At 42.9% G+C, this 23,340-nt stretch overlaps 1 protein-coding gene across 1 annotated transcript in view; it reads left to right on the top strand.

Moving 5' to 3' along the window:
• Positions 1-522: 522 nt before the first annotated feature.
• LOC134355329 (transmembrane channel-like protein 3) overlaps positions 523-23,340 on the top strand; it is a 66,077-nt gene continuing 43,259 nt past the window's right edge. Inside the window, exons 1-12 of the mRNA XM_063065092.1 lie at positions 523-642; positions 1,165-1,311; positions 10,293-10,368; positions 13,413-13,494; positions 14,262-14,368; positions 18,719-18,817; positions 18,929-19,071; positions 19,729-19,876; positions 20,455-20,498; positions 20,594-20,741; positions 20,815-20,924; positions 22,937-23,015. Of these exons, the coding sequence (XP_062921162.1) occupies positions 527-642; positions 1,165-1,311; positions 10,293-10,368; positions 13,413-13,494; positions 14,262-14,368; positions 18,719-18,817; positions 18,929-19,071; positions 19,729-19,876; positions 20,455-20,498; positions 20,594-20,741; positions 20,815-20,924; positions 22,937-23,015 (1,299 nt within the window). The 5' untranslated portion in view covers positions 523-526. The remainder of the gene's footprint in view (positions 643-1,164; positions 1,312-10,292; positions 10,369-13,412; positions 13,495-14,261; positions 14,369-18,718; positions 18,818-18,928; positions 19,072-19,728; positions 19,877-20,454; positions 20,499-20,593; positions 20,742-20,814; positions 20,925-22,936; positions 23,016-23,340) is intronic.

Below are 23,340 nucleotides of genomic sequence, written 5' to 3'. Positions count from 1 at the left end.
TTGCTTTCCAAAACATGTCAAATAATATTCAAATCACTCAAAGGGAAAATGTGTCGCTGAAAAATCTGAATTATCAAATTGTTTGAATTAGCTTTGAATTTTATTCTCGTATTAATTTTCCATTAAACCCTCCTCCTCGTGCCGCTGCAGGCGCACTCTAATTTAAACTGTTAACATTTCACTGTTTTGAATTACTTCTGATCTCGCTTAGTACTTGTGTATCAAGACAAACTAACATCAACCTAGGCTCCGCAGTTTCTACTTACAGAGCGCGTTTGTAGTCTATTAGAGAAATGTCGCAGCCCTAATTTTTGCTTATTACTTGTATCGGGCTGCCGTGCGCGTTTTCCTTCGGTGGAAGGTGCAGTGGAGAGACTGCCGTGGTGAAAACCTCCCCTTTAAGAGGCGGTTAGTGAGAGTGCGGCTCGTCCATTCTACAGGAAAAGGTCTCTGGACCGGCTAGTGCACAGGAGGTGACCGACGCCTCCAGGAACGAAGTGGATTTGTGGAGCAGAGCGCGACCTCAATGAGCCAGACTACAGGCAACAAGCCCTCAAAAACATCGCGGCGGCTGCAGAGTATTCGCAGAAACTCCATCAATCGCAAGATCTACTCGGCGGCTTACCAAGAGTATGAGAACAGGTGAAGATTAGCAAACGAGTGGGGAATGCTTGACAAAAAAAACATAAGTATTTAGGTTAAATCACTACTTTTAATTTCAATTATTGGGGGAGCTTTATTTTATATATTGGGGAGCCGGCTTCAATCTAAACATCTAAACATATGGGTGCCTTACATTAATATACATTTTAATATAAAATATGTGCTATCTTACAAATATGTATACATTTTTGTGTTTGTGTGTATGTGTGTGAAAATACATTATTTATTTACAAATAATTAAGTATGTAAGCATACTGAGAGAATCCGTGTGAATAATTAGCTTGCATCATTTACTTTCATATAACTATTTAAATGCACACATGTAATTTTCCAGGCGGGAAAAATGCTACGCATAAATTTGAAATTTACAGTAGCTTGGAGGGGTTGGAATGAAAGTTAAAACGAAATCTGCTTCATTCTCTCCGAGCGCGGTCAGTAAGTGCGGGTTTTGTTGGGGTCTGTGTAATTGCTGTAGTGGGTGTTGATGCGTTTGCCTAACAGTAATTCCGAGGAGGATGCGCCGGAGGACGAAAAGGCTGATTGCAAGGATCCGAAAGAAATTTTACAGAACATACAGATGCAGAAGGAAATTATCGCCAACATCCGAGTCCGACCGTGGCCCATGGACAAAAAGTTGAAGGTGCTGAGGTAAGTCCGCCCACAGGTGCAAACTTGTGGTCCCAGCTTCTAGGAAGAGTAACGTGAACGCAGAGAATCCCGGCGGCAGGTGCCTTAAATCTGATGGTGGTGTTTCAAAGATCTCAAGGGCGTTTCGGAAGAGCCGGGTGAGTGTGTGGGATTCTGGTGTGGACTGGTCTGTGTGCGAGCTGGTGTTCTGTAGTTGACCGAGACCTTGGGGCAGCCCATCCCAGGGAGGGCAGCCGGGCACTCGAGTTTCCTTATTCATTCCAACTTTAAATACTCATACACAATCTCGAGAATGAAAATGCCATCTCCCTGTTCGGATCACAACTCCTCGTTAATCTTCACCTGCAGACACGAGATAGTTCAGATGCTGGAATCCGGAGCAACAATTAATCTGCGGGAGGAACTCAGCGGGTCGAGCAGCATCTGTGGGGCGGGGAAGGAATTGTCGTTTCATGCGGAACTACACACCAGGACCAACATCCTGGAACATTTGAGGGGTCTCTAGTTTCATTCGATTCACTCTATTTTTATTGCGGTTGGAAAGAGCTGCGTGACCGCCCCGGGTACCAGCCGGTTTTGTGTGCCACTCTTATCCGTGTGTCCAACGCCTGATAAACCCAGTAACAGGCCGGTGTCTCACGGGAGACGTTCTGCCTGGCGATGGATGTGGGCTGGCAGGTGAGGTGTCACGGGTCCGAGGGCCTCAGTCGTGCAGGCTGAATTGTGCCTTCATATATTAGATCATGAGGGGTATAGATGGGGTGACTGTACGCAGTCCCCCACCCCAAGGAAAGGGAATCAAAAAATAAGAGGGCACAGGTTTAAGGTGAGAAGGGGAGAGATTTTGAAATGAACCTGTTGGTCAGGCAGAGAGTAGCCAAAACGTGAAGGAGCTGCCAGAGGAAGTGGTTGAGGTGGGTACAATAATATTTAGAGGGCACTTGGGCAAGTATGTGGATTGGAAAGATTTAGAAGGACTTGGGCCAAATATATGCAATTGGGATTAGCTTAAGTGGGTATCTTGCTTGGCATGGATGAGTTGGGCTAATGTTTGATGTGGGAATTTGGGCTCTGCCATGGACAGGCCAGGTGGTTGCAGGTAGATTGTGAGGTGGTTACCCTCCTGCCTCTGCTTACTTGGGAAGCTCTATGTGCTCGTGTTGCATAGCCTGAAAATTCCCAATGGCATGTATTATAAAAAGCAAGGGATGGAATATGATGCCCTCTGGAACAGCCTTTCTATCACTGACTCAGATTCACAGAGCAATGAAAACAGCAATCAGTACCCTTTGCTTCAGAACCAGTTATGAAATTCTTCCTCAGATCTTCTGAAAGCTTTAGTAGAGCTCAAGCTGTGTTTAACTGACATTGTATATAGTTATAGAATAACATTCCCATTCTTATACCATGTGCCTGTTTTATTTTCTTGACCAACGTATCTTGTCAAAAGTCATGCAGAAACCTATTTGCTATCTCCTGAGTCTTGTATATGGCATGTTTTCTGAAGTTATCGTTCAGACCAGAGATTGGAGAGTACCCATGAGGAAGAGAAGATGTTATTCCTCAAGATTGATCTGGGGCTTCACTAGATCTTTGCCGAATGTGAAAGATAAAAAAGCTGTTGCTCATGGTCAAAACTGGATGAAGATTGGATCGGTACAGGAAAGCACAGTCATCTAATCTGTGTAGATGTTCAAGTGTAGAGCAGAATGTATTATTCAAAGGAATGAATGTGCATATGTCTTATATGTCTTTTAAAATGCTCAAAGAGCTGGCTATACCTTTAATTGGTAATACTGCTTCAAGAGAACTGCTTCATGTTAACACAGTTCTGCTCTGATGTCCATATAAAGGGTTTCAACCCGAAATGTCAACTATCCATTTCCCTCCACAGATGCTGCCTGACCTACTGAGTTCCTCCGGCAGATTGATCCTTGCTCCAAATTTAGCCAGCTCACTAAGGTCCCATCCTTTCAGGAAGCAGTTATGCTGAAACACCTGACACTAAACACAATCCCGATGAAGCATCTCGGCCTGTAATGTCAATTTCCCATAGATGCTGCCTGACCTGCTGAGTTCCTCCAGCATTTTGTGTGTGAGCACATAACACTGCTTCCTTCATCAGTGTTATCATCTTTGCTATGTAAACTGATGCTAAAACCATTCCACAAAATATAAGACTGCATAAAAAAGCATGCGTAATTAAATTACCTTTAATTGACAGCACTTTGATTTTGTTTTATTTACCAAGATAAATTTTACATTGAAACTTTTCTGTTTTTCAAGCCAATATTAGAAATTTAAAAGGATTATATTAAATGGCTGCATGGTTCTTCATTAAAATTTGCATAATAAATAGAACTATTTGTGGTTCGATGTATTTATTACTAACAGGAGTCACATTTAAAAATCCAATTTGCAGCCATCTGGTTCTGAATTTGAGGTCATCTGAAATGAGGAATTTGTATGTGATTGCCATACTTTGGGCACACAATGGCTTTAAAAACCATACTTGCTGCTGTCATGAATAGTTTGCTGTTAATATTCACTGCTTGGACTTGTATTGTAAATGTTTCTTTACATCCGGTTCATGAAGTTATGGTATATAAAGACCCTGGAAAATATTGGATAGGATGATGCAAGTAACGTGATTGGCAATTTACTGTCATCTGTCTGTGTGAGAAGTAATGAGCAATTATGTTTCCTTAAAATCCTTTCAAAAGAAAACTCTGTTTCATGGAAATGGGTTGTTAAAGTTTATGGAAAGTAAGCAACAGAATGTAACTGGACAAGGGGACCCATGGTAAAGTGTGACATTGTCGTGAGGTCTTTAAAGTCCATTTGTGTAAGGTCATAATCTGTGTCTTGGCATTAGAAAAGTGAGCTGCTGTTTGTACAGAGTTTGAAGAAAAGGAACCTTTTCTGCAGACAATGAGTCAGTAACTAGTAATGGTGGATTTTAAAAAGCCACTCTAAAAATATTAAAGCAGAAATAAAGAGATTTTCCCATGAAGAGGTTTGTTAAGATTTGAAGCATCTCGCCCCCATATGGTGGTGGAAGATGATTCCATTGAAATATTCAAAAAGGAATTGGACATGTAGTTGGAGGGACCAGTTTACAGAGGCTGGAATTCGAGGTTTATTGGGCATTTTACCCAGGGTCAGCACAGGCACAGTAGGCCAGTTGGTCTCTGTGTGATGGGTATCGCTTATAGGTAGATTGGGAAGGGTTTAAATACTGATCTCTACAACCAATAAAAGAATTACACAAAGATTTTTCATCCTATCTATTTGCATTCAATAAATCCAAAGATATGCAATCTGCCAATGCCTGACATTTAGCTCTGTTTTCAAGTGGCAGATGCAAGCGACGGTTTGGATTAGCAAGGCTGCATCTGACCCACTGTAGCGTCAAAGAGTCTTGGTTAAAATAAAACTCTTCAGGTAATGAAATAATGTGGTAGCTTTAGTGTTGAACTACCACACCAGGCACAAATTGTTTCACTATCTGAGGAGTGAAATCAGACTGGCACTTGGCTTTGGGCATATGCCATGGTACCACACAAATGCCAGACATGGGCATCTCCACATCCGTCTAGTGCTTAGTGCCAGCTGCATTGAGTCACCTGCTGTTTACAATCAAGTGGGTCACCAGTGAATGGAAACTTAACTGGATCAGCCGAATGTTGAGGAACCAAAGTCAGAGACTCGGTATACCGCATGAACGAACCATCCTCCATCTTCCCATATTAAATCCCACTTAAATAATATTTGGCAGTACGTGGCTTGGAGTAAATTCTTTTTGACTGGATAAATATATAAGGTGGTGAGGAAGTCGAATAAACTCTTCTCAGACTTCCAGCCAAGGACAGGTATCAATTTTAACCAGTGTTTCAATGACAAACTCAACCATCTTCATCAGGGATGATGCCTGGGCACATCTAGTTAAGTAGTATTTATACCCCTCTCTTCTGTCCCTCCTGATTGGTTAGTCCTCATCCACTCAGGTTTCTACTATCCCACCTTATTTACAATCAAATTCCAGTTCTTACCTAGAGCAAGACCTTTCTCTTCATTAAAATTATTTTTCTCTAGTTTAATTTCAATGGCTTCCTTCACCAGGTAGTCCAAAAGCCCATTGGCACGGCACAGTAGTCTTATGCCGTTGAAGTTAATCCTATGGCCATTGCGAATGTAATGTTCTGCACCGGCGATTTCTCTGGGTAATCCAAACGGGTACACTTCCTGATGTGGGTTTCCACAGGGTGCCCCATCTGGCTGATATAAGCTGGCCTGTATTCACAGGGAATCATGTTTACGCTAGCCATCCTGAGTGTCAGGTCATCTTTGATTGACATAAGTTGCAATTCAAGCTTCCTTATGGGATTTTGGGTGGTATTAATCGCAACTTATGTCAGTCAAATCAATACCTGTACCTGGCTGGGAGCCCAAGGAGAGTTTATTCATCATGTATGCTGGGAAAGCACTAGATCCTAGTGAGATAATGTTCATGGGTTCAATGCCCATTCATAAATCCGATGGCAGAAGGGAAGAAGCTCTTCCTGAATCATTGACTGTGTCTCTTTTGGCTTCTGTACCTCCTTCCTGGTGGTGGCAATGAGGAGAGGGTATGTCCTATTCATCACTGTGACTGTGTGTGAACCGCCCAAGGCTTCATAACAATATTTCCTCATTCTGTGATTCCTACTACCTTGAACAGGAGCAGCATGTGAATAGGAGCTCTTCACCTTTGAGCTACTCTCCAACTTGCACTGTATCATGATTTGAACGTATTTCTCCATCATCAAAGGTCAGAAAATCGCAGAATACCATCACCACAGAGACTGTAGTGGCTTAGTAAAGAGACTCAACAACATTATAATCAAGGCAGAGAGAGTTGGGCAACAAATCAAAGTTGCTGGTGAACGCAGCAGGCCAGGCAGCATCTCTAGGGAGAGGTATAGTCGACATTTCAGGCCGAGACCCTTCGTCAGGACTAACTGAAAGAAGAGATAGTAAGAGATTTGAAAGTGGGAGGGGGAGGGGGAGATCCAAAATGATAGGAGAAGACAGGAGGGGGAGGGATGGAGCCAAGAGCTGGACAGTTGATTGGCAAAAGGGATATGAGAGGATCATGGGACAGGAGGCCCGGGGAGAAAGAAAAGGGGGGGGTGGGCGAACCCAGAGGATGGGCAAGGGGTATAGTCAGAGGGACAGAGGGAGAAAAAGGAGAGAGAGAGAAAGAATGTGTGTATATAAATAAATAACGGATGAGGTACGAGGGGGAGGTGGGGCATTAGCAGAAGTTAGAGAAGTCAATGTTCATGCCATCAGGTTGGAGGCTGCCCAGACGGAATATAAGATGTTGTTCCTCCAACCTGAGTGTGGCTTCATCGTTACAGTAGAGGAGGCCGTGGATAGACATGTCAGAATGGGAATGGGATGTGGAATTAAAATGTGTGGACACTGGGAGATCCTGCTTTCTCTGGTGTTGTAGATGTTCAGCAAAGCGGTCTCCCAGTCTGCATCAGGTCTCGCCAATATATAGGAGGCCACATCGGGAGCAGCGGACGCAGTATATCACCCCAGCCAACTCACAGGTGAAGTGTTGCCTCACCTGGAAGGACTGTCTGGGGCCCTGAATGGTGGTAAGGGAGGAAGTGTAAGGGCATGTGTAGCACTTGTTCCGCTTACAAGGATAAGCGGAACAAGTGCTACACATCCCCTCCGGAGGGTCTTTACCATCCCCTCCGACCTTCAACTGTCGGAGGCAGAGCGCTCTGTCCCCAGTAAGGGCCTCACCTTTGTCCCCCTTCGCCCATACCTCAGCGAGTTCCGTGTTCGCCATGATGCAGAACTCTTCTTCCGCCGTCTCCGTCTCCGAGCCTACTTCTTCGGCAAGGACGCTTCCACCCCCACCGATGACCCCTTCTCCCTTCTTCATCCCTCCTCTTCTTCATGGACACCCCGCTCTGGTCTTCTGCCTGCTCTGGATTTCTTTATTGCTAACTGCCGACGGGACATCAACTGTCTCGACTTCACTGCACCTTGTTCCCATTCCAACCTCACTCCTTCTGAACACTCTGCTCTCCACTCCCTCCGCACTAATCCTAACCTTATTATTAAACCCGCCGATAAGGGGGGGTGCTGTTGTAGTCTGGCGTACTGACCTCTACCTTGCCGAGGCACAGCGACAACTCACGGATACCTCCTCTTGTTTACCCCTCGATCGTGACCCCACTAAGGAGCACCAGGCCATTGTCTCCCACACCATCACCGACTTTATCCACTCAGGGGATCTCCCATCCACTGCTACCAACCTTATAGTTCCCACACCTCGCACTTCCCGTTTCTACCTCCTACCCAAGATCCACAAACCTGACTGTCCTGGCAGACCTTATTGTCTCAGCTTGCTCCTGCCCCACCGAACTCGTTTCTGCATACCTCGACACGGTTTTATCCCCCCTTGTTCAATTCCTTCCTACCTATGTTCGTGACATGATGATGGCATGAACATTGACTTCTCTAACTTCCATTAATGCCCCACCTTCCCTTCGTACCCCACCCCTTATTTATTATTTATTATTATTATTAATTTTTTCTCTCTCTCTCTCCTTTTTCTCCCTCTGTCCCTCTCGCTATACCCCTTGCCCATCTTCTGGGTTCCCTCCTCCCCCTTTTCTTTCTCCCTGGGCCTCCTGTACCATCATCCTCTCGTATCCCTTTTGCCAATCATCTGTCCAGCTCTTGGCTCCATCCCTCCCCTCCTGTCTTCTCCTATCATTTCGCATCTCTCCCTCCCCCTCCCACTTTCAAATCTCTTACTATCTCTTCTTTCAGTTAGTCCTGACGAAGGGTCTCAGCCCGAAACGTCGACTGTACCTCTTCCTAGAGATGCTGCCTGGCCTGCTGCGTTCACCAGCAACTTTGATGTGTGTTGCTTGAATTTCCAGCATCTGCAGAATTCCTGTTGTTTGGGCAACAAATGCTGGGCTTTCTATACATACCCATGAAGTCACGGTGCATTGGTGTTTCTGAATATTTATGGTGATGAAGTGAAAAACAATCGAGGTGGTAGTTTTAGTGTTGAGCACCCTGAGTGCTTTTATAGCTGAATAAATTAAAAATAAATGGTTGAGAACCTCGAATTAGGACAAAAAGAAACAAATGAAGAAACAGTGATGAAAAGGTTGCAGTTTTTTGCTCCATCTGCAACAAGCAAGATTTCCCAGTAGCCAACCATTTTAATTCCCATCCACACTCCCTTTCCGACATGTCTGTCCACAGCCTTCTCTCCTGCCATGATAATTACCCACCACTGAACATAAAAGAGCTTATGTATAAAAGATATTTGTTCACCCTTTGTCTTTTTTATGATTGCAAATCACTGCTGGATACTAAGAAAATCATGTACGGCAGGAGTATGCCATCAGTGCGTTACTCGATAGTGATGAAGCTGGACATATTGCTTTCCATTATTGTGTTGTCACCTGGACTTGTGTACCATTGTGTCAGGACAGTGAAGACTATGAATGGTTGTCTTGGACATTTGTGTTGTGATCGCAAGGCCCTGTTGGACATTGGTACTGTGAAATACTGCAATTAGAGCTCATTGGTTCATTAGTGCGACCGACAACGTTGCCTTGGTTGTGGTGAGGACTAGGCCCTTGCCACGGGGTCACTTGTTTCCGTTGCCCAAGGGGGGAGACACCGAGAGTGAGAGCAGAGGCCAATGCAGGCATGCTGGAATCCGTAATGGATTGACAGGCTGGACCCAACACTGGGTGCTGCCCTTCAGTGTTCACTCAGTGGAAGAACAAACTGGACCAGGAGACCTTACCAACAATCTATAGTCATGCCACTCAAGGACTCTGGCTGTGTAAATTTTTTTCTTTGTGACTGTATGTTTCTCTGCAATTGTAACCAATGTGCAGTGTGCTGTTGGTAATGTGTTTTGCACCTTGGCCCCAGGGGAGCACTGATTCATTTGGCTGTATTCATGGTTGAATAATAATTAAATTTGAACTTGATGAGTATGTTTTTCTTTCATACATTGAGCACTCCAGATTCACTGAAAAAATATTTTAATCACTATCACATTCCTTTTTGGGGAAAAAGTGCTGTGAACAAATTGTCTAATGTATTTCAGCTTCATTGGCTGTAAACTGTTTTTGGAATATCTTGAATTTTTGAAAAACTAAAGATTTTCAAATTATGCGTTAAGTCAATCCCAATAATGTAAAACTTTGGTTCTAATATAATTGATGGGGGGGGGGATTAGCCAATCATGTTTTTATCTGTCTAGAACACATGATGTCTCCATATCCAGGGCAAAGGAAGTCATTATGGAATGACAAGATTCAAGTCAAAAGATAATTTTGAATGTTGAAGATCATTTGGCCCGTGCAGTATGTTCTACAATTCTGTTTTTGTGCAGCTTGTAGTTTTTTTGTTCCACCCCATTTGGAAGTTCATTACATGAGTGAGTCATTTATATGAAAATAAATCTTCCTAATTTAATTCCCAAAATGATGACTTTTTAATCAGATGTAATTTATTTGACTCTCACAAACTAATTTAACTTCATTTTTTTGGATGTGTGCTCCCAATACTAATTGTTATCTTGACCCACTCCTTAATCTGAATCCTCAGGTGCATCTTTCCAAGATGAAAATTGCACATTTCAACACCATTCCTCACAATTTAGATCACTTACCCAATTACATAGTTTTGATCAATAATAATGCTAACTGTGACAGTGTTCGAACTCCTTAAACTGGGGACAAACTGACGGTCAATAGCATGTAAAAGATCATGTAAAAACGTGTTAGAATTGAGGCCATAATGTGGTACAAGGTGAAATTAAGTTATTGCATGTAGTGTGAGACAATGATGGATTAGGAATTATGTAAATGACGGTGTATTAGAAATTAAAGCATAATGGTCCAGAATGTAAAATTACGCTGATCTCTGTGTTACAGACAAGCCAAAGAAATTGTGCTTAAGTATGAAGGCAGGTTGACGAGGACGAGAGGCTATCAGGCAGCTGGGGCAGAGGTAAGTCGAGAATCTAATGCTCTAAGGAACAGTTTGCAAATGAAAAGAATTTAAACTAAGCTCTCTGGTGTTTGTTCAAGATACTGTCATTGAATTCAATCGATTTAATTAAGTTCATAAAAAAATCTAATAATGAAGTGAATGGCACACACATACATTAAAGGATTATTTATTTTAAAGATAAAGATTGGATTTTTTAAATACCTATTTACCGATACAGCATGGTAACAGACCCTTATGACACAGCACACGCACACCACACAATACTTTGATGTCTTGAAGTTTGGTTATAACATGATAAAGTTTTTCTCCTCACAGATGATCTTTTTTCAAAGCTGCAAATGCAAAATATAAAATAAAACAGAAAATGCTGGTCAGGCTGCAACTGCGGGAAGAGAAACAGGGTCAACATTTCAGGTCAGAGATGCTTCGTCAGAATTGGGAGAACCATCCCACTGACTAATCAAGTAAGATTGCTGGAGGAACTCAGCAGATCAGGCTGCAACTGTGGGGAGAAATGGACAGTTGTCATTTCGGATTGCTATTCTAACCCTTCATCTGAATAGACTGATGTTTTCCTCTTCATGATGTCACACCTTACGTATTAGGAGCTACTCCACTGTACCCACTGGGTATATCCTGTCTCAGCAGCAAGGCAAAACACCCAGTTGTACGGGGGCTTCAATATCCAAAAGCAAATGTGACTTGGTACATCACCATCGAGCAGATTGGCTGAACCCTGAAGGACACATCTGGCAGACAGAGTCTGCAGTGGGTACAGGGTAGACAACATGAGGGGTGAGCTGATTGACCTCATGTCATTTTGTAGAAGCGTCCCACATAGTTCTGTAAGGCCACACCTTTCCAGAAAAGACACCTCCCATCATGTTCTACAGCACTGCAGTTGTGCTAAAAGAGACAGACTGACTGCTACAACCATGAGGTTCTGCAACCATTCCGCAGCAGCAGAAATGTACACCACCACAATCTGTAACCTAGTCTCTCTCATTACCATTAATCTGGGGAACAATGGGAAGTGCAATAAGAGATGTCAGGAGCAATATCAAATATTTCCAGAGATGAGGTGCTAACTAGTAAAACTGCACCACAAGGTTATGTGTGTTAATCATTAAAAACAGGGTGTAATAGGTAGAACTAAGTGATCTCACAACCACCCAGTGTGTTAATCATCAAAATCAGCATGTAAAAGACAAGTTATACCACAATCATCCAACCAGATTAAAGTTACAAAAATCTGCCTCATCTTGGACGGCCTCTCTACCCAGCAATGACAAGGACGGTAGACTTTAGGGGGCATCACCTGCTGGTTCCCTTCTGAGTCCACATCACCCCCAGCTGAAATATCTCACTGGTCTGGTTCGCCATTGTTACTGATTCTTCATCATAAAACTGACAACACTTGTGGCAATTCAAAGCAGCTGCATTCTCAAGGGAAGTAAGTGATGGCAATAGATGCAGCCATTCACATCCTGGAAATAAAGAAATAAACACAAGCTGGAAGTATTCTGTTGTCAAGCAGTATATTGTACATGGTGGGGGGGGGCGGGTTTGTTTCCAGTCAATGCTTTACAATGAATTCAGCCTGAAGCATTAACTCTATTGCTCTCTCCATAAATTAGAGTATAGTGCTCAGTCTCGGTCATCTCATTTTAGGAAGGATGGGGAAGCCGTAGAGAGGGTGCAGAGGAGATGGACCAGGGTGCTGCCTGGATTGGAGAGCATGTATTATCAGGATAGGTTGAGTGAGCTAAGGCTTTTCTCTCTGGAGGGAAGGGGGATGAGAGGTCATTTATAGAGGTGTACCAGATGATAACATAACTTCAAGGGTTGTTTTCTCTGGAGTGCTGGAGGTGTACATCAGAAATGTACACCATGTATAGAAATGTACATTAAAGGCAACGTAACTTCATTGGACATGTGATTAGCAAAGAGGAGTTAGAATGCACGGTAATTATGGGAAAGATTGAAGGGAAGAAAGCAAGAGGAAGGCAAAGACAAATGATGATGGAGACAGCAGCCAGAGAACTGGAAATGAATACCAATGAATTGATCCACTTGACCTGAAACAGGAGTGTGTGGGCCATGGCAGTCAAAGCTCAAACTGGGCATGGCACCTGATGATGATGATGATGACAAGATGATATAGCCAGAGACTTATTCACGGGGCAAAAATGGCTAACACTAGGGGGGATAAATTTTAAGGTGACTGGAGAAAAGTATAGGGGTGATGTAAGAGATGTTTCCACACAGAAAGTGATGGGTGCATGGAATGCCCAGCCAGGGGTGGTGGTCGGGCCAGATAGAACAGAACATTGAACAGTACAGCACAGAACAGGCCATTCAGCACACAATGTTGTGCCGAACCAGCTAAGAAACAAATCACTAATCCCTTCTACCTACACAGTGTCCATATCCCTCCATCTTCCTTACATCCATGTACTTATCCAAATGTCTCCTAAAAGCCTCTAATGTATTTGCCTCTACCACCATACCAGGCAGTGCATTCCAGGCATCCATGACTGAGTGAAAAAACTGACCCCTCACAGCCCCCTTGAACCTACCTCCTCTCACCTTCAATGCCATCCTCTGGTATTAGATATTCCAACCCCAGGAGACAGATACTCCCTGTCTGCTCTATCTGTGTCTCTCATAATCTTATAAACATCTATCAGATCTCCCCTTAGCCTCCAGCACTCCAGAGAAAACAACCCACATTTATCCAGCTTCTCATGATAGCACATGCCCTCTAAACCAGGCAGCATCCGTGTAAACCTCTTCTGCACCCTCTCCCAAGTCTCAACATCCTTCCTACAGTGGGCAATCAGAACTGTATGCAATACTTCAGATGTGGCCTAACCAGAGTTTTATAACACTTCCTGTTTTTATTTCAATTTTCCAGCATACCCTGTACTTTTTCAGTACCATTGGTTTTGATCCTTCCCTCACCTGTGAGGGAGTTAGCAGAAGCAATAGTTTGGCGTTGGCCACTATAGTACACTTATATTCTTTGCTTTAAAACCTAGATGTGGAAGAAATTTGGGAGACTGGTGTACAATATCATGGTACTTTTCATCCCGTGGGAAATGAGAATCAAGAAGATCGAAAGTAAGTAAGTCCTGAGGGAGTCTAACGGGGTGTATTTTGTTTGAAACCTGCCTCCTTTCTGCTGCACTTGCCACCTCTCCATGTGGCACTGACCAAAATAGGCAGAGGTGTATCCGTCTGCCACAACAGGAAATGGAACATTCAGAAGTATCATTTAAACTCTTAGGTGTTTTGGGGGGAAAATGTGTAACTCTTGTGGCACTTGACCCCATCAGATAAATTAGTAAGTTCTCACTCCATGTTGTCCTGTGCCCCGTCCACTTAACACTGATTAGAATGAACAATAGCAGAGAGGAGGCAGTTGTATGTGAGTGGGACGGAGAGCTGGGCTTGGTCTTTCATCTTGGAAATTTGGGGGTCATGTTTATCCCAGGCTAGAGAAGAGAATGGCTTCTCCATTCATAATATCAGAAGTACAATGAGTGTACACAACTTGACCTTGAGCGGGTATGTCCCACTTGGATGATCAGGTGTGGGCTGCAATGGAAGTTGGGAAGCTGCATTTATGATGGCATGACAGTTCTGAGGTTTAGATGAGGCATGTTATTCAAACAGAATGGAGAGAGGTGTCTGCAACTGACTGTGTGCCTGGACTGGAAATGTCTGATACTGAAATAAGGCAGCTCCATTCCTCGCGCATCCTTTGTCTGAAGAAGGATAGAATCTATTTAAACACTCATCGAACATCTCAATATCTATGTTTCCTATTAAGACATTGCGGTGCTGGAAGTAAACTATTGTCACCAGTATTGTTCTGTCCTTGATAGGTCATTTTGGCTCTGGTGTGGCTTCTTACTTTATCTTTTTGAGATGGATGTTTGGCATCAACATAGTGCTGACAATAATGACAGGAGCATTTGTCATCTTACCAGAGGTAGGTGTCCACTGCATGGAATAGCTAAATGTAATTTGCTAGTAATTTTTCCAAAACTATGCAGGCATGTTTTGCCTCCTACCTAGTTCTGCTCACCTCAATAGTTATAATCCACACTGATTTACATAAATCCCTTCTGTCCCGTTGTGTCTATATGCAAATGGTGTTAATATTGGTTGGAAGCTGGAGGCTGGAGGCCAAAGAAGGCAGCCTGTTCTAGGTTTAAAGGATGGTGTGGGTGGGTAGGAGGGAGGAGGAATGCACTTGTTTTGCTGCTGAGTTGGTGCTTGCTGTGCTCCGTGTTGTTCTGCTCAGCATTGTGTGCGCTATGTTTGCACCTTCGGGTGCATGTTTCAGTGTACACTTGAGAAATAAACTGGAATCACGAATCTTGTCCGCAACATCAGCCTTATCAAATTGGCTTAGCTTGGATTCTGCTCTGCCAGAAGTAGATGTTGGCTGTACTGAAATTAAAATCATGGTCTTTATCCAAAACTCTCCTCTGTGGCCTGATGATGCCAGTTTCAGTTCCTAGCGATTATATCATGGACATTCCACTACGCGACCCCTGCTGCTGATGGTTATCTAATATCAGCCTCACAGTGTTCGACAGAAAGCCACAGGTTCTGAGAGCTGAATGGATAATATTTGTCTGTTTCTCAAACAGCCTTTCTTTCCATGTACAGTGCCTCTGTAACAATAAACCGCAGCTCAGAAAAAAATATCAGAGGTTTATTCACTGTTTTTGGCTTTTGGATGCAGCAACAGGTTTTTCTTTGTCCGGAATTATGCAAAAAAAAAACTTTGAGTGTGACACTTAGTTATAAAGTTCTTAATGTCTTCAATTGCATAGCAAACTAGCCTCAAAAGACTTTTTTTCTGTTTCTGTGACTTAAAAGAACAAGAATAGTAAAATTAACATGATAGGAAGTTTATAATTTCTTTCGGTGTCTGCTTTAATGCTAAATCTGTTCCTGTCTGTCGTGGCACCCTGCGTCACCGTTAATAAAACAGACAAAACTAGCTTTCCCCTCCACTGTTTTCTGATTGCAACAATTCTTTGTTGCAAATAGCTTCTCAGTTTGAATGATACAAAGGCAGCAGAATTTGTTGAACTGGCAGGGTACAGCAGGTTAAGGGAAAGGGGGTATACGTGCCACAAAGATCACTGGATCTTAATGGTGAGCTTTCTTCTGGTTTATTAGCTACCATTATTGTTTTGCTGACAACAGATCAAAGACTGTGTGAAGGCTGAACCTGCACATGCTGAGCTTGTACCAAAATGGCTGGGACAGAGTATGCAAAACCGGAGTGTCTGGCGAACCTTGGTTAGAACCGTTCACAGCAACCTGGAGGAGAGACAGTGAGCAGTACTAATCGCTGCCCAATAAAGAAGGAAAGCAATATCAGCAGCTCCACTACTAGATCCAGCACAATTTTCATGTCCCTATTGTGGATGTCTTAAGTTTTGTTCACAACTTGGACTCAGCAGCCACCTACGAACACACAACAGAACTGAACAAATTTAACTGTCATCGTCAGATACCACAGACATCCAACATGTACTAATCCCGATACAAATTGCTGAACAAGCCCGGACAAATGCAATTCTTCTCACCTTCACCCTCCTGGCTCTGTGTTGTGTACTGTCCTACACCATCTAATTCTCTGCCTTAACTTGCTCAGCTGGTCCCTCCTTTTTGCCAATTCTACGTCTATGGGAGTGGCTGCATGGAGCAAAAGTTTCTCCCTCTCCCATAATTGCTTAGTCCTACTTTAAATGTATCCACCTCACCAAGCTGTCTGTGAAGGGACAGTGTCTGCTTCTCCAATCTCCTGCAAATCACCTTGAGATAAGAGGATGCTTACATTACTGTCCAAAGCGTTGGATTATACATCTGGAGACGTGTGTTTGAAGCCCTTCACAGCAACTGGGGATTTTAAGTTTGAGTATTTAAATGTTCTGAAATAAAAAGTTATTATCAATAACATTAAGCAAATTATCAGATTGTTGTTAAGGCCATGAGACATACCATAGGAGCAGATTTAGGCCATCCAGCCCATTGAGTCTGCTGCACCATTCCATCATGGCTGATTTATTATCCCTCTCAGCTCCATTTGGATGCTTATGTCAGAATGCTATTTCTGGATTTTGGTTTGGTATTCAACACTATTGTCCAGCAGATCTCAGTGAACAAATTCCTGTTCCTCGGTCTAAATAACTGGGCGTGGGCTTCCTAACGAACAGTCCTCAGATAGTCAGGGTGCACAACCGTTCCTCCCTCCCCATCATTCTCAACACAGGTGCTCCCACCCACCCCCCGGGGCTGCATCCTGAGCCCACTGTAGTTCATTTTGCTGATGCATGGCTGCACGGACAAACACCGGAACAATCACATCATCAGGTTCTCTGATGGCACGACAGTGGTGGGGCTCATCACCAACAACGATGAGATGGCCTACAGAGAGGAGGTGAGAGAGCTCAAGGCTTGGTGTCAGGCAAATACACAACCTCTTGTGGGCCCTGAACATACCCTACGCAGCCAAGAAAGTTCTCCAACACCTCTACTTTCTAAGAAGGCTGAAGAGAGCTGGACTTTGCACATCTATACTCCTGCCATTCTACAGATGTGCAGACTGCATCGCTGCTTGGTACGGAAACTGCACTGTGGCAGACAGGAAGGCTCTATGGTGGGTAGCCAAAGCTGCCCAACACATCGCTGGCACCAGCTTACCTGCCATCAAGGCCAAGCATACAGAAAGGTGCCAGAAAAGGCCATTAAGGACAACACCCATGCAGCTCATAAGCCATTTGTCCCACTCCCATCAGATAGGTGGCTACATAGCATCCACACCAGGGCAACCAGACTGAAAACAGTTACTTTCCTCAAGCAGTAAGGCTGATCAACACCTCCACCCTTTAATTCCATCATTTCTTTATCATTTCCTGTCAGTCACTTTATGCACAGCTTGCTGTCACTTTATGGACATACAATCAACCTAGGTGTATAAGCTATCTTATGTATTTATATTTATTGTGTGCTTTATTATTATTATTATTATGTTCTTTATCTTGTGATTTTTTTGTGCTGCATCGGATCTGGAGTAACAATTATTTCATTCTCCTTTACACTTGTGCACAAGAAATTAAATTAAACAATCCTGAATTTCCTGCCACCTCCCCATAACCTTTGACACCCTCACTAATCAAGAAACATAGAAACATAGAAAACCTACAGCACAGTACAGGCCCTTCAGCCCACAAAGCTGTGCCGAACATGTCCTTACCTTAGAACTACCTAGGCTTACCTATAGCCCTCTATTTTTCTAAGCTCCATGTACCTATCCAGGAGTCTCTTAAAAGACCCTATCGTTTCCGCCTCCACCACCATCGCCGGCAGCCCATTCCACATACTCACCACTCTCTGCGTAAAAACCTACCCCTGACATCTCCTCTGTACCTACTTCCAAGCACCTTAAAACTATGCCCTCTCATGCTAGCCATTCCAGCCCTGGGGAAAAGCCTCTGACTATCCACATGATCAATGCCTCTCATCATCTTATACACCTCTATCAGGTTACCTCTCATCCTCCATCACTCCAAGTAGAAAAGGTCGAGTTCACTCAACCTATTCTCATAAGGCATGCTCCCCAATCCAGGCAACATCCTTGTAAAATCTCCTCTGCACCCTTTCTATGGTTTCCGCGTTCTTCCTGTAGTGAGGCGACCAGAACTGAGCACAGTACTCCAAGTGGGGTCTGAGCAGGGTCCTATGTAGCTGCAACATTATCTCTCGGCTCTTAAACTGAACCTCTCAGCATCCGCTTTAAGTGTACCCAGTGACTCATCTTCCACTTGCCTTTGTGTCAATGAATTCCTCAGATTCACCACAGTCGGCTAAAGAAGTTCCTCCTCGTGTCTGTAAAATCTCATGTGGTTCACCCACATCCTCAGCAAAGGAAATCCAGAGATCCACAGGACTTGACTCGTTCCCAAAATGCCCTAGCAGGTGTTTCAGAGATGGATAATAAATGCCAGGCTGGCCAAGGAGATCCCCTTCCTGTAAATAAATAATCAGCATTTCTTTGAAGTTCTTGACAAGATGTTGCAGTAAACTGAAGTAGGTTCATAGGAAATGGTATTAAGAGGAGGATGGTGTTAGATGTTATAAAAAGATGCAGATCCTTCAATTCTGACTGCCATTGAATGTAATATTTCTCCATGTTGCATTGTGTGTTATTGGCTTGCAAGCATAAACATATTCAATTCTTTTTCCATTTAATCTCGTATCTGGTGACATCAGTTCTGTAATGTGGGTAATGAAATTACATCTGTTTTTGTTTTCATAGCTTTTAGCAGGAGCTCCATTCGGAAGTATTCCAAGCAAAACTATCCCTGCGGGGCATGTTGGATCTGCGCAAGATCTGGACACTATCTGGTCACTTGGGGCAAGCATATCACCACTTTTGCCACACAGCCAATATTACCATTCAGTAAATTGCTCAAACATTTAATTATACCAGTGTCTGTTTCTGACTTTAACTCTGTCTGTCACACAGGGCTACCTCCAGTACTCTGTTATGTTCTACGGCTACTATGGCAACAAAAGGAAGATCGGAAGGGCAGGCTACCATCTGCCTCTGGCCTACTTTATGGTTGGAATGGCGGTGTTTGCCTATAGCTTCATCATTCTTTTGCGAAAGTAATCATTCTGAAAAATTCACACCATCATCTATGTGGCCAAGAAACAATTCTGAATTATTTAGTGTATTTCCTGCTTATTTTGCAATGTTATTAGAATCATTCAGCGTGGATATGGGGCCCTTCAGCCACCGAGTCCATGACAACACTTACACACTAACTCCCACTGGACTCTGTCCCTCACCTACACACTAAGAGCAATTTCCAGTGGCCAGTTAACCCTTCCAGATTGTACATGTTTGGAATGTGGGGGGAAACTGTAGCACCTGGAGGAAATGGGGAGAATGTGCAAGGTGCTAACGGGCGAGACCGGAGGTCGGGATACTACCTGGGTCACTGGACCTGTGAAGCTGCAGCTTCACGTCCTGCATGACTGCAATGCTTTCTTTAACTGCAGGGCAAGGGAAGTGGGCCGTGCCTCATTTACATAACTCATTGCTGACTCCCACCCAACATCCATCTTGATTTACACATTCCTTGATAACGTGAAGCAAAAGCCTCGCTGCTTAGGTGTTCTCGGACACTAATATTCAGGGGGGAGGGTTACGTTTTAGTTTCCAGATCTGTGTGTGTGTACGTATGTTTACATGTCCATAAGTTGGAGGGTGGTACGTGAATGAATGAAGATATCCTGTTGTTCTTTGACTCTGCTCCTCAGAATGGCAAAGAACTCCAGGCTAAGCATGGCCAGTGCCTCCGATGAAAACTACACCTTCTGCTGGAAGGTCTTCTGTGCCTGGGATTACCTCATCGGCAACCCCGAGGCAGCCGAGAGCAAGACAGCCGCAGTCATCAACAGTATTCGAGTGAGTGCCTCCTAATAACCTAACCCTGCGGAGACAAGTTGTGGAGTTCTCAAATTTTACCAACCATTACAGTTTTAACATCTTGCCTGCACTTTTAAATAATCCCACTCCCCCACTCATTCCCCAGAGATCAGCATTCCACACCCTTTCAGCAGGACCATCATGGGACACAAACTCGTGCTGAATTAAATATTCCTCTTTGTGATGCAACCATAAATCTTTATATCCATCTCCTCTGATCGCCTGGCAACAGTTCCCACTAATTTACTCAAGTGAAAATTCCCCCATTTACTTGATGTGACTGGTAGTGGGTTTAGATTTTGTTTGTAATAATATAATTATCTCTTTTCAATATTATGCTTCAATTTAATTTTATGTGGATATTGGGTAATTACACCTTATCTGTGATTTCATTATATTATAATCAATATATATTATATATTCTACTGTACTCTGTATTCTTTTATGTAAGAAATTAATAAAAATATTGGAAAAAGAAAAGAAAGTGTCCCTGTGTGTTAGAACTCCCAATTGATCAGCAGCTGGGTTAACACAGAACGTAATATTTCTTTTTTAAGGAAGCTATTCTGGAGGAGCAAGTGAAGAAAAAGGACAGAAGCCTGTAAGTACTGGTAGCAATGTGACATAGAAACCAAACTTGTGCACCCAGTAATAATTCAGTCAAAAATAACACATTTCACCTTAATGTTTTTACAGGGCAGTGATTATTAGTTTAAGAATCCTTGCCAATATACTGGTACTTCTCTCATTGGCCGGGAGTATTTACATCATCTACTTTGTTGTTGACCGCTCACAGGAGCTAGAACGCACAAAGATCGAGTTGACACTCTGGGAAAAGAATGAGGTACGCACTCGTCCATTTTGGGTTGAAACACTTGTTGCAGAATGCACCCACTCACTGTCTGCTTTGCGTTTAGGTGAGTGTCGTCGTTTCGCTGATTACAATGATTGCCCCTTCCGTATTCGAACTGGTGGCTCAGCTCGAGATGTTGCACCCCAGAACTACACTGCGCTTCCAGCTTGCCAGGTACACACTCGCTTCCCAATCCTGCCTGCTGTTCCCATTCTCTGCTGCTGCTTGTTAGCGTGGACCTAGTCACTAGTGATGATACAGTTCAAGCAGTGAATTCTGATTTGCCTATGCCACTGTGAGTTAAGGCTAGGACACGTTTAATTGTACCTGGATGCAGTCTGTGCTCGACTAAAACCAACTAAAATATGGTGAGGGAAACACGTCAAGTAGAGTGGAGGAGATGGGCAGCACAGAAACAGTATCAATTACCATCTGTATCATTCAACATAAGAGAGCACTGCCTAAAATAATCAAACAGGAACTTTAGATTCTTTATTCATTAACTTGGGCTGTAATCTGATTTTTTTTTGTTAATTCCTCTCAAAAAGATAAAAGGTTCTTCTTATAACATAGAACCTTGTGAAAAAGACTCAGGAGGTTAGGCTGTATCTGTGGAGAGAGAATTGGGGTTAATATTTCATGTTGATCTCATCAAAATTGGTAAAAGTAACAAAATGGAGAAGAAGATTAATCGTAAAATCAGGTAGTTAATCATGCTAAAATGTTAAAAATCTACTGAGATGTTCAGCAGCTCAGGCAGCATCAGTGGACAGAGAAAGTAAATTAATATTTCAGATCAGAGACCAGCTTCTGAGTTTATTTCATATTTTCAGCATGTGCATTTGACTTGGCCTAACCTTAAACAAAAAGAAAACTGAAGTAATGGTAATATCAAAGAAACCTGATATCCCAAACTGTAGGATCGTATTGCGAAATGAAATCCTGAAACAAGTTCACAACTCCAAGTACCTTGGATCACGGGTAACATCTGATGGCAAATGTGAAACAGACATAAAAGCAAGAATAGCAATGGCAAGAACAGCATTTACAGAGATGAGAAACATCCTAACGAACAAGAAAACAGCAATTGACATCCACCTTAGAACTCTCAGCTGCTACATTCTTCCTATATTGATGTATGGCTGTGAGTCATGGACCATCACAAATCCAATAGAAAAAAAGAATCAATGCAGCAGAGATGTGGTTCCTCAGAAGAATGCTATGCATATCATATATGAACAGGATAACCAACGAAGAAGTTCTACAGAGAACGAAAACAAAACGTACATTACTTAAAAAAATCAGAAAACAGCAATCAAAATTCTTTGGACACATCATACGAAGAGAGACATCGGAACATTTAGTTACAACTGGAAAGCTGGAAGGAAAAAGAAGCAGAGGCAGACAGAGAATGAAAATGACAGATGGAATAACATCATGGGAGGCAACAACTACAATTCGGAGGGTCAGGGACCGTGATGGATGGAGAGACATGATCACCCACGACGAACAGCAAGGCATCTGAATGAATGATGCATTTGTTCTGATTTTAACACGGCCATACATTTTTAGTATTCAGTATTTTTACTCTTTTGTGATGAATTTCAGATTCATTCACATCCTTCTCATTCACCAGCCTTTACCACCACCACCACTTGTATCATTCAGTCTCCCCTGGTCTCTACTCCACCACAGACCTTCCATTTTTTTTTCCTTCTTCATGCTCCTCTTTTCTTGGTAACTTACACCTACCTCATTCATACCCTTCCCCAATTCTGATCAAAGATCATTGACATGAAGCACTAACGGGGGATGAATGAAATCTGAAATTCACCAGAATGGAAAGTGTTGATTGACAAAAATATGAGACTGGTTAACTGAAAACCAAAAAAAGATTGCAGATGCTGGAAATCTGAAATAAAATTATCATGGACCATAAACATTAGTTCTTTTTCTGTCTCCACAGATGCCACAGAAAGTTTCATACATCAGATTTCCAGCACGTGTACTATGCTTTTGGTCTAAGGTTCTTTTTATTTTCTTGTAACATAAGGAGGGTTCACCTCCATTGCAATTTATCTTTTCTGATGTTATGATGTGAAGAAGATGTTTGCCATGGCTTGATTATGAAGCATGGTGTCACTTTTACTTTGGACTTGTTAATTTCCTGTCTGTTCTAACTGCAGGGTGCTGGTGTTGTACTTGGGCAACCTCTACAGTTTAATCATTGCTCTGCTTGACAAAGTGAACAGTATGAGCATGTCGGTAAGTTTTTAAACTTCAAACAACACTTGTGGTTCCAACAGGGCATTTGATTCAGGAGAGCAGTAAGCTAACCCTCAGAGAATCACAGGGCATTTGCAACACCAAAGTGAAAGATCATCTTCAGGAAGGCAAATTCACATAGAACACCTCCTTTACACACAATCTCAAAGGAACAAGATCTATATACTTCTCTCAATAACTACAGCCTGTCCCCATTCATTATAATTTCCCAAGAAATGAAGTGTGCTGAGAAAAGAGGAGCTGATAACTGGTCTAATGTTATTAAGACAATGGGAACAGCCAGGTGAAGTGGATGGCCAGGAGC

Source organism: Mobula hypostoma, chromosome 13 (genome assembly GCF_963921235.1).
Source record: "Mobula hypostoma chromosome 13, sMobHyp1.1, whole genome shotgun sequence".
Classification (NCBI taxonomy): Eukaryota; Metazoa; Chordata; class Chondrichthyes; order Myliobatiformes; family Myliobatidae; genus Mobula; species Mobula hypostoma.
Note: the sequence above shows the minus strand (reverse complement) of the source record. Positions and strands in the feature narration are given on the sequence as shown.